General features: G+C 42.4%; 1 protein-coding gene across 1 annotated transcript; it reads left to right on the forward strand.

Moving 5' to 3' along the window:
* The first annotated feature begins 1038 nt into the window (after positions 1-1038).
* LOC117430233 (homeobox protein ARX-like) lies at positions 1039-4758 on the forward strand. Its single transcript, XM_034050072.3, has 5 exons — positions 1039-1302; positions 1639-2053; positions 2536-2581; positions 2963-3249; positions 3342-4758. The coding sequence occupies exons 1-5, from the start codon at positions 1083-1085 to the stop codon at positions 3529-3531; spliced, it is 1158 nt and encodes a 385-aa protein (XP_033905963.3). The 5' UTR covers positions 1039-1082; the 3' UTR covers positions 3532-4758.
* The last annotated feature ends 6609 nt before the right edge of the window (positions 4759-11367 follow it).

Below are 11367 nucleotides of genomic sequence, written 5' to 3' on the forward strand. Positions count from 1 at the left end.
AGCTGAGCGTTCTAATTTCCCGACTTCATTTACATTCTGGAGAGACTGTGGGCTGTGAAAAATGTGTTACATACCTAGAAGTGGCACCAAAACACAAATCAAATTTGTTGCCTGCTGAAATCTACCAGTTCACTCTTCACGCGACTCCATGAAGACCTCGCAAGTCTGTCAAATATCCTGAAAGCTTCATTACTTTGACTGGAGCGTGCAGACGTAGTCCACTCCATTGCTGCAGTTAGACTGGAATGTAGCGCTACACAATGTCCACAAGAGGGCAGGTTTTCTGTCATTTGCGAACACACCTGTAATACAGCAGTATATATTCCAGTTCAGGTGTTCTGTATAAAGGTCGTGTCTTAAATCATTAGCATAGTAAAATAGTTTACCATTTGAAGTTTTTTTTTTTCGTCCTGTAACCCTGGCTAAAACATGAATGGTCGCTTACTTATATAAGCATATATAAGCATTTGACTTTGCTAGAGAGAACACACGTAAAATTAATACCAAAACATAATGTAGGGTTACAAAATCTACTGTAAATATAATGCAATACCCGGTGTCTGCGAATGAATATAAAATGTTTAAATGCAAGCTGCCCTAAAGAATCTGAGTTCAAACAGAAGGCTGAACTGTACAGGTTCAAACGTTGCGTAGAACAACCAGAATCGCATCGGCTCCAAATATGAATCATCTAATCACAGAAGAAAGAGGAGAAGGGTGGTGCATGAATACAAATTGAATGTACATCCAATATGCTGCCAATACGACACAATATAATAGGCTGGTATATACACCGGGTATATTTAGTACTGAACCATATAAAACACTAACCGTGTCGTGTTCCAGGGCATTGCGCGGTGTATACGCTGTACTGTGCATGACTACACATTGCCTCCACTCCCTCCTAGCCCGTGTCATCAATTGCTAATCACACAGAAGTGCTTTACACGAGGACCAATAGGAGCTCCAGTCGTGTGTATTTCATGATATTGCTGTGTACACAATTGACTGGCATTAAAAAGTGCCATTGAGGTTGGATCTCCAGAGGGACTAGGAGCGTGCCACTGTGAAGAAGCGGGGCTATGCAGACAACGCAGAGCAGCGGCAGGAATACCAGCAGCAAAGCTGGCTGCAACAGCGCTGGTGACCTCAAGTCTAGCGCGTCCAAGAAAGGACAGTCGAGCTGCCCTCTGCGGTCCTCCTATTTCATCGACAGCATCTTAGGAAGTGGCAGCGGCAGGGGCAACTGCGAGGAGAGTCCTGCAGACGAAGGAGGGGCGAGGGTCAGCGAAACGGGTCGGGGTAAGCGAACACGCTGCAACTTAGTTTTAGATACTGTTGTTTAAAACGTTTGTCTTTAAAACAAAGTTTTTTAAAAAGTAACCACCCAACAACTCTAGACGGTGCCCCCAATAGCAGATCTGTTAAACACTGCAAATAGGATTTTGTAATTGGAAGAAAAAAACTTGACTGCTTACACGCATTTTTTTTAATGACAGTCAGTAGGCTACCTTGACATGAACTCGTAAAAGATTATTGCTTGTTCTGCAAATAAAAGAATGTTGGTATCGGTATAGAATAATATACTTTTGCTTCCGGAAACAGATACAGTGAACGAAATCACTTCTGTTGAGACAGGTGGCCGCCAGTCAGAAGTGAAGCTGCTGCCCCCTCAACTGGACCCGCTGGAAGAACCCGGGTCGCAGGCACAGAGCATCATTCACGAGATGGAGACTCTCTATTCCAATGATATCAAATCCCATCACATCTGCGGTCCGGGAAACGCCAGAGCCCACGAGCGTCTGCAGCACGCAGCTACCCGGGGCGAGCAAGAGGTAGAAACAAGTGGGAAAACAGAAGACAAGCCCGGTGAAAGACTGCTGGAAAACGCGAGTGGGACGCGCCTGGAGCAGAAGTGCGGTTCTCCGGGTCACTTTGACAGGTCCTGCTTCAACAGAAAGCAGCGTCGGTACAGAACCACATTCACGAACTTCCAGTTAGAGGAGCTAGAGAGAGCTTTCAGGAAATCTCACTACCCAGATGTGTTCTCAAGGTGGGTAGTGCACTGTATGTACAACTCCTGAAACAAACTTCCAGGGACCAAGTAGAACAATATTAAATAATCGATGAAGCATTTTATCGTTTTATCTTATCCATGTGAAATATATAAAGAGAGTATAACTAGCGATATCAGTGTTCTGTGCATTCCCAGTACAGTGTATTGCACTGCACACTTTAATGCAGAAGTCTCCTGGTGAAGATGAGCTCAAAGCAGTACATATGTATTCTTCACTGGAGAATCAGACTGCATGAAATACTCTTGTAAACTAACTATGGAGGAGCACTGCTTTAAGTGTGTTTATTAACACGTTTTAGTAAATGTATTTAGTTTCTTTGAAACCCTTTTCAGGACTGCAATGGTTTTATACACATATTTTTTTGTAAAACTTTAGACGCTGTAATAGAAAACACCTTGTATATAAAGCCTGTGTTTGTAGATCCCTGAATAAACAGACACTGCGTTTGTATCCACAGGGAGGAAGTAGCCATGCGTCTTGATTTAACAGAAGCCCGCGTGCAGGTATGTGTTGTCTCCGAAAGCCTCTTCACCTTAACCAGAGGAGCAGCAGGCTTCTGTGTCTTATGAAGACACTATTCTAGATGTACAGCATGCACAGACCCAGCTTGAGCTCAATATTCTCATAAGCTTGAATACAGGAGGCTGCCACAACCCTCTGCACACACAGCTTCTAGGTAATGTTGTTATACCATTGACAAACTGCTTGTCTGCTAACAGTCATTTGTAAGTCCTCACTTTAGTGAAGGGGGCATTGTGAGGTATGTACTGTACCCCCCCTGACCTGCAGTCTGTAGCTGCGTGTATTCGCCTGTCCCAGTGCTTGATGGAATGATGTTAATGGTGTTTCCACACCAGACAGTAACTGAAGTGTTTTGCCTGCAGGTTTGGTTCCAGAACCGCAGAGCGAAGTGGCGGAAGTGTGAGAAGGCAGCCGTTCTCAGTAACGCTCCCGGCTTAGCCATGGCGAGCCCCCTCGGAGTGTATCTGGACCTTCCCCTGAACCAGCCCTCGGCTCTGGACCCCGCTTGGAGATCCACCCCTATCCCGGTACTCGGGCTCCCCCCCACGGCTCCAGCCTTTACCCCCGCCGCCCTGGGAAACCTGGGCCTCGAAGCGCTGACCTGGGCCTCCTTCCTGAGACACCCTCTCCTCAACCCACATTTCAACAGGTAGTCGCAGTTGTAGTCATAGTCTTTTTTTAATTAAATTGTCTTCAATCTAAAGTAGTGAAACATGTTGGTTTTTATTTTCACCACCTCAGATTCTTCACAGCAGTAAGCCCCCTGATGGGCACACCCTCACTGCTCATGAAATCCCCTGGACAGTCCTTCGAACCCGCTTCCCTTGCCATGCCAGACCCCATGACCAGCGAAAGAAAAACCTCCAGCATCGCAGAGCTCAGACTCCGAGCGAAGGAGCACTCTGCACACGTGCCACCGCAAGATACCTAACCATCAGAGACTGCTGTACTGTGCCTGCAAAACCCTGGCAAACGCTACCCTGCCCAAGCAATGCCGTGTGTGATGCAGCAGCCCAGGGGCAGGCAGGTGGGTTCTGTTACCTGCATCGAAACCATGTTTGCTTTCACCATAACTCCTAAGTCATGCACAGTGTGATTTGTATGCTGTGTGCTGCACACAAGGACTTTGCACACAGTGTTTCAAGAATGCATATACAGTAGTTTTAAAGAGATGGTTGGGCAGAGGGCTTTCCCTGGTGCTCAGGTTTGTTATGTACAGGCCTCCACCTTTGTAGCCCTGTATTGAGGAGTCTTAGTTAAGAGACCATGCCATTTGTGTTCCAGCTCTTTAGGAGAATGCCAGGGCAATGGCACATAGGTGGAATGGCATTATGGAGCAAGTGGGAGCCATGACCGCACTGCCTAATAATAACCAGCTCTTATCCTCTACCCCCTCCCTCGTTTCTCTCTCTCTCTCTCTCTCCCCTTCAGTCTCTGTGTGTATAACTGGACCACGTTAACTCTCCTCTCTGTATATATTTTATAATGCATATGTGTTTTTTTTAAGTTGTGGCAGGGCAGCTTCTCGAACTCCAGAGAGTTCACACAAAGTGTTTTCAAATTTCTACAAATTAAAATGAGAAATGGTGACCGAAGGGGGTGTATTGGTGGCTAGCAGCACACCTGCATACGCTGGCTGTTCAAATGCAGGTCGTTAAGAGCTGAGATATTTCCTGTTGTATTCGTTTGATTTACTGTAAGCGTCCATCCATAAGTCATTCCACCCATCTCCTCACTGTTAATGAGGGCTCAGTGTTGAGGTTCATTTCATGAAGTCATGTTTTCTCCTTGTTCTATTGCGATATTCAATCAAACCCTGAAACACACTATGAATTCACTGCAGCTCAGACTACTTGTAAACCAAAGTACAAAACCTTGTGCCTAAGTGTAGCATTTTGTAACGTATGTATGTATGTATGTATGTATGTATGTATGTGCGTGCGTGTGTGCGTGCGTGCGTATGTATGATCAGTATTTCTAGTGGTTCAAAACTGCAAGTTCTAAACATATTCAACACTTTGAAGTATTTTGTTAGGATTGTATATGTAAAACAAATCAGCCCAAAACTGTATCTTTCACTGAATAAGAAATGTGCATTGTAATCAAATGATCTAGATGATTTTATTAGACTAAAGTAGGCTATTTGATATTAAAGTGATTAAAGTGATACAAATAAAAATCCTATTTCTGATGGAAAATAAAGTGGTTGTTAGTCTCTTGAGGGCTGCTGTCCTGGTGTTAATGCAGTGCTTTGTTCCGGGAGGGTGCATTAGTTCAGTGAAAACAACATTTTCAAATCCATTTTCAAACCTGCATCTCCGATTAAAGTTAGAGCATAAAAGCAAAGAAACAAACGGTTTTCATGACAAGGAAAGGGTGGCAAAAATATACAGACTCTTACATGTGCTGAAAGGGTGGCAAAAATATACAGACTCTTACATGTGCCACTGCTTCCAAATTGGCTGCAGCTGTCACTGAATTTATAAAGTGTTCTGTATGCAGCCCCACTGAGTGCAATAGTAACTCTATATAAAGTTTCTTTAAGGATTTCTGAGTGCTATAGTAACTCTGTATATAAAGTTTCTTTAAGGATTTCTGAGTGCTATAGTAACTCTGTATATAAAGTTTCTGTAAGGGTTTCTGAGTTCTGTATTAACTCTATATAAAGTTTCTTTAAGGGTTTCTGAGTGCTATAGTAACTCTGTATATAAAGTTTCTTTAAGGGTTTCTGAGTGCTATAGTAACTCTGTATATAAAGTTTATTTAAGGGTTTCTGAGTGCTATAGTAACTCTATATATAAAGTTTCTTTAAGGATTTCTGAGTGCTATAGTAACTCTCTATATAAAGTTTCTGTAAGGATTTCTGAGTGCTATAGTAACTCTCTATATAAAGTTTCTTTAAGGATTTCTGAGTGCTATAGTAACTCTATATAAAGTTTCTTTAAGGATTTCTGAGTGCTATAGTAACTCTGTATATAAAGTTTCTTTAAGGATTTCTGAGTGCTATAGTAACTCTATATAAAGTTTCTGTAAGGATTTCTGAGTGCTATAGTAACTCTATATAAAGTTTCTTTAAGGATTTCTGAGTGCTATAGTAACTCTATATAAAGTTTCTTTAAGGATTTCTGAGTGCTATAGTAACTCTCTATATAAAGTTTCTTTAAGGATTTCTGAGTGCTATAGTAACTCTGTATATAAAGTTTCTTTAAGGATTTCTGAGTGCTATAGTAACTCTATATAAAGTTTCTTTAAGGATTTCTGAGTGCTATAGTAACTCTGTATATAAAGTTTCTTTAAGGGTTTCTGAGTGCTATAGTAGCTCTGTATATAAAGTTTCTTTAAGGGTTTCTGAGTGCTATAGTAACTCTGTATATAAAGTTTCTTTAAGGGTTTCTGAATGCAGCCCCACTGAGTGCAATACTAACTCTCTATTCCTGCTGGTGCTGGGGTGTGTTGGAGTTATGCAGCTTCCCCTCCCTCGACTCTGATTGAAAATGCAAGTTGACTCATTCAGTAATGCAATCCACAGAACGGAACGAGCTCTGTAGAACAAGGGGAGAGAAATAAGAAGTTTCATGCATAATATTTTCAAGTGATCACGGAAATGACTTTTACTGTGAAGTGGGTGGGCTTGAATGCTTCATTTACTGCTATCAGATTGTGACCCGTCTGCCCTGCGGCCCTGCATCTGAAGTAATTGCATTCCCTCTAAATGAATTATCAGTCCCTTGATGAAGGCTTCGGACCCACTCAATGGAATGACGTTGTGCACACACACAAACAGCCTGAATACATAGAATACATTATACACAGCGATTTACAATTCATGGTACAAAGAGGCACACAAGTGTGCGAAGGTAAGAGAACGCAATTGAGTTTTTAATATCGGGGGAGTAGGGTGGGAAGTCAGGATTGAGAAGGGTATGAGGGCTAAACGTCTTCATCTAGCACGCTACATAACAATAACTGTTCTAGCCTGAAACAGCAGTGAAACCATTCCTACCTTTGAAGTGTCTGCCAGCCCCCCTCCTAATTATTATCACTATTATCATCCGTGCAAAACAATACATCCTTGTGTTTTCTCAAACATGTGTCTGCTTAAGGCCTTATCTTCAACCCCCCTGCATGTTTTAGAAATGAGTCTAATCTTTTCGATTAGTGTGGGGGGATAATATCATTAAACCTCCTTTGAGAAAGGGAAGCAGAGCTCCAAACGAAAAGAAAATGAAAAGAGAGCCAGGTGTTGCAAAGAACCTGTCTCAGCAGGGGCTCCACGCAGCAGATCTGCAGCGACTCCAAAAAGTATTCATGAAGGAAATGCATTTCACAAGTATGTAGTCGTCCAGCTGAGCCCATTCACACAAGATTAACGATTACAACTTTTAGGGTTTATTCTAACAAACTTTTGAACAGTTCTAGCAATAATTGGACATAACCCCACCATTTCAGTGTAGATAGATGTGAAAGCGATTTGTCTTTGTGCTTTCTTTCTTTCTTTCTTTCTTTCTTTTTCCTTTTCCTTTCTCTCTTTCCTGGGCCGTGGTCCATGCACCTGCTGCAGTACTACAGAGACTCCTAATTTGGGGATAAAATGCACAGCATCTGTGCTGGAGGACCCCTGAACAGCCGACTGCTCTGCCAATAAAGGATCCAAAAGCCACATAATCAGGCCGAAGAAGGTTTAATTTGATTTCCACAGTAAATCAGAGCAGGTTTCTGAGAGTGCTGTTTTGTTGTTGTAACAAGTGGCTCTTGAATTCTCTTCCTCCCAGAGCTTGGATGATCACCGCTGGCAGATTAATAAGGGTCCAGATTAACCAGAGTTCATATTAACCAGGGTTCAGATTAACAAGGGTTCAGATTAACAAGGGTTCAGATTAACGAGGGTTCAGATTAACACTGGTTCAGATTAACCAGGGTTCAGATTAACAAGGGTTCAGATTAACCAGGGTTGGCTCCTTCTACAGGAATGCAAAATGGCTGTTAAATGAATGTGTGTCCACAGAGACAGACAGACAGACAGGCAGACAGACAGACAGACAGACAGGCAGGCAGACAGACAGGCAGGCAGACAGGCAGGCAGGCAGACAGACAGGCAGGCAGGCAGGCAGACAGGCAGGCAGGCAGGCAGACAGACAGACAGACAGGCAGGCAGGCAGACAGACAGACAGGCAGACAGACAGACAGGCAGGCAGGCAGACAGACAGACAGACAGATGATGTATTTAGGCGTATATTGTTCTCTTAAACTGCTCTCATTCTGCATGATTAGAGGCAGGTGGTTAGTGAATCTCTCTGTCTCCATGTTGTAGTCCATGGTGTTAGGGTTAGGGTCAGGGTTATATATGTATTACATTCCAAGGCAAGCCAATGAAGACTGCTTCCACAGACCTCGATAAACTCTAGTCCTGCACTAGCTTTCCTAGCCTTATAATAGTTTACCACAGTAAAAGCATAGCAAAGTGTTGTACAGCATTGTGAAAGCATGGTAAAGCATAGGTAAGCACTGTATAACCCAGAGGCTTGATAAAGCACATTAAAAACATGGTAAACCATGATAAATCATTGTAAATACATTGTATAACCACAAGGCAACTTTTCTAAGGAGAGAATACACTTACAGTACCTGTAATCCCACAGAACAAGTGAACAGGTACAGTAAACTGCTATCCAGCCGTTTTTATCATTTCAATCTTCTAGTAAGAGGGAAAAGAATGCAAGCTACCCCCCCCCCCCCCCCCCCCCCCCCCCCCCCAACCCCTCAAACAATGACAAGCCGCTTGAAAACGCTGCCATATGAAACACTTAAGAAACGAGATGAGCTCATTTTCTAACACACCAGTCCTGTAATGCAGTCATCTAAATTCAGCTCTATGCATTCTCTGTCTGGAGAGCGCGTTGCAACTGCAGTCAGATTGAAAGGAATAGAAAAGGCATCAAGCACAGTTACATTAAAAAGGGGCTAAGCACAAAATAACCTTCAATCTTTGACAGCTTTTGTTGTGAAAAAGCATTGTGGGAAAAAAGCATGTCAGTTTGACAAAAAATAGGGTAACAATCTTTCATACCAGACTTAAAGACACAATTAGAATGTAGTTCAAAACCTATTGTTGTGTTGGTGAGAGAGAATTCACACACTCACACACGCACACACATACACACACACACAGGCACACACACGCACGCACAGACACGCACACATACACACACACACAGGCACACACACGCACACACACGCGCACGCACAGACACGCACACACACACTTCATTACCATTCTCTATTCAGTTATGCCTGACCAGGAAACTCGCACAGCTTATTCCAAACATCATTAGCATCACACTGTGTCTCTAGAATGTCTCAGAATTCCAGAGTGCTGAATTCCGTACAGTTCTGCAGTTCTGCAGTTCCGCAGGTGCAGGAGATACCAATACCAATAACTGGATTATTTATAATCTGTTCTGTGCAAAGGACAAGCCCACTGCAGGCACCTAATGCAATTGTCCCAGGAATGAGTCTTAATGAGTTAATAAATCATAGCATCTTGTAATGAGGCACAGAGAAATATTAAGAATATCATTAAAATGTAAGAGCTAATACTAGCACACAGGTAGTATTCTGCTTATGCAGTCATCACACTGATATAAAGTCATTATACCAGGCTTTTCCCTACTACAAGTTTACCACACTAAATGGTTACGATCACTGTTATGCTTATCCCATGGCTATGAGCATTTACCATAGGTTGCTTTTTAATTTCCTTTAATATGCTTCTCTGGGTTTAACAATGCTTGCCTGTTCTTTCCGATGCTTTCACTGTGCTTTATTATACTTTTCTTTGCTTTGACAATGGGAATCTTTTTCTAAGGGATAGCACACTAACAGGATACTTGTTTTAACTGGAAGGACCCCCCCTTGAAACTTGCTTGCCTCAGTGCTCTTTTATTTTAGAAATGGTGTTTTATTTTCCTCAGGAAACACCTATAGAGCTGATAGCAGTGTGCAACGTTCACAAGCACGTGAACTCTCTCTATGGGACTCTGGATCTTCAATAGAGAAGAATCTGTTTAGTGTTTCAGTGTCCGGTGTTGGAGCACTCAGCAGCAATAACACACCTAATAGGAGCATTAGTGCTCAACTAGCCATGAGAAGTGATGCCCCATCAAATAGCTTGTGGGTGAAAAGACTGACCCTGGTCTCATCTTGAGACATGGTGCATTATCCAAAGAAACCTGACTCTCCTCACTGTCAGCCTGGCACAATGTGTGCAGCGCGCTCTATTACATTCATTTATGTCTATTATTTATTTATTTTTTTACCCTTTTGCTAAAACAAATAAATAAATTGCAATATTATCTCTTGTGATTGCCTGGCTCTAAAGGTCCGGGGATGCTTAGTATTCAGTAAGTGTTGTTCGGAGTAATTTGCTGGGAGATAATTCCTTCTGGGCTTCGAATCACTTATCCCCTGCCGAGGGGACAAATAGAACCATCAAGAAGGAAATGGTGCATGATAATGCTGCTCTTTGAACAGAGCTCTCTAAATGGAAAGAACATGGACATGTGCTACAGAATACCGAGCTGCTGTTTGCACACTGCCTTCATGTTCTTTTCCACTCATTTGTGCCTCCTAATCTGTATTACAGGCTCACAATCATTTCAATAAACTCTTGCTCAGTGCTAACACAGAGGTCCTGTTTGATGTTACTTTGCAAACCCAAGCTGAATTCCTTTTTGTTTTTTTAAAAGGAAAAGCTGGACTTGGGTGTTTTTAATTTACACACATTACATCTCTCCAGGTCTCTTCATTCATTTTCCTCCTCTCAGTCTTGTCTTAATCTCAGAGGCTCTGAAACGCTAGTTGAATTAGAGTCCTGATAATACATTGGGAATAACACTGAGGTGTTCCTGACATGATCACAGGGAAATAGCGATACAAAAACAAATGTATTGAGAATATCAGGGGGAGATAGGTTGGGTGGATAAAACACAAACCAGCAGTCTCTAACATGCAACAGAAAACTATGCCAGGTAATCAATCAATCAATCAATCTTTATTTTATATAGCGCCTTTCATAGTGGACCACCATCACAAAGCGCTTTACAAGGTGCAGGTAATATCTACATGCTTGGGTGACACGGGTTGCAACACTATGCCCAGTCAGATAGATATTTAATTAGATGGACAATTTCCTCCGGTGTAAACAGCAGTTTGTTCTAAAGGTTTACATCATTACTCAATTAGGATGCTTCCTTTGTAACCTTAACAGAGTCATTAGTTCACACTTCACGTACTCTTGAGTCACAGTACTCATGTGCGGATCCAGACCCCCATGTCTAAGCATTTTTAATTTGCGATTCAATCAAATGATTCACTAATAAAGTTCCCCATGGTAAAATTGTACAGTACTTCTGCGGTTTTCCATGCTTATAGCAGGGCCTTCACCGTGCACAAATCTGTATCCGACCCAAGCACCTCCTTGGGGTGCACACTTCGCTTTTGAATTTTAATAATAATAAAAAAAAATCAATAAAAAACCAGAACAAAAATAAGACACACGACAGAATGAAAGCAGCGATTTAACGCACAATTTGTTTTCCGTGGCGCGCACTTCATTTCACAGAAGCAGGTCCGCGATTGACATCTGCTTGGTAGTGTTTATGTGCGCCTCGACATTCATTTCACTTATCAGCACAGTGATGTCAATAGGGCTTAATCGGGGCTTCGTTCTAATTGTCTGCGCTCAAGGAGCAATGATTTCGGAAAAGTT

This window comes from Acipenser ruthenus, chromosome 26, assembly GCF_902713425.1.
Source record: "Acipenser ruthenus chromosome 26, fAciRut3.2 maternal haplotype, whole genome shotgun sequence".
Taxonomy (NCBI): Eukaryota; Metazoa; Chordata; class Actinopteri; order Acipenseriformes; family Acipenseridae; genus Acipenser; species Acipenser ruthenus.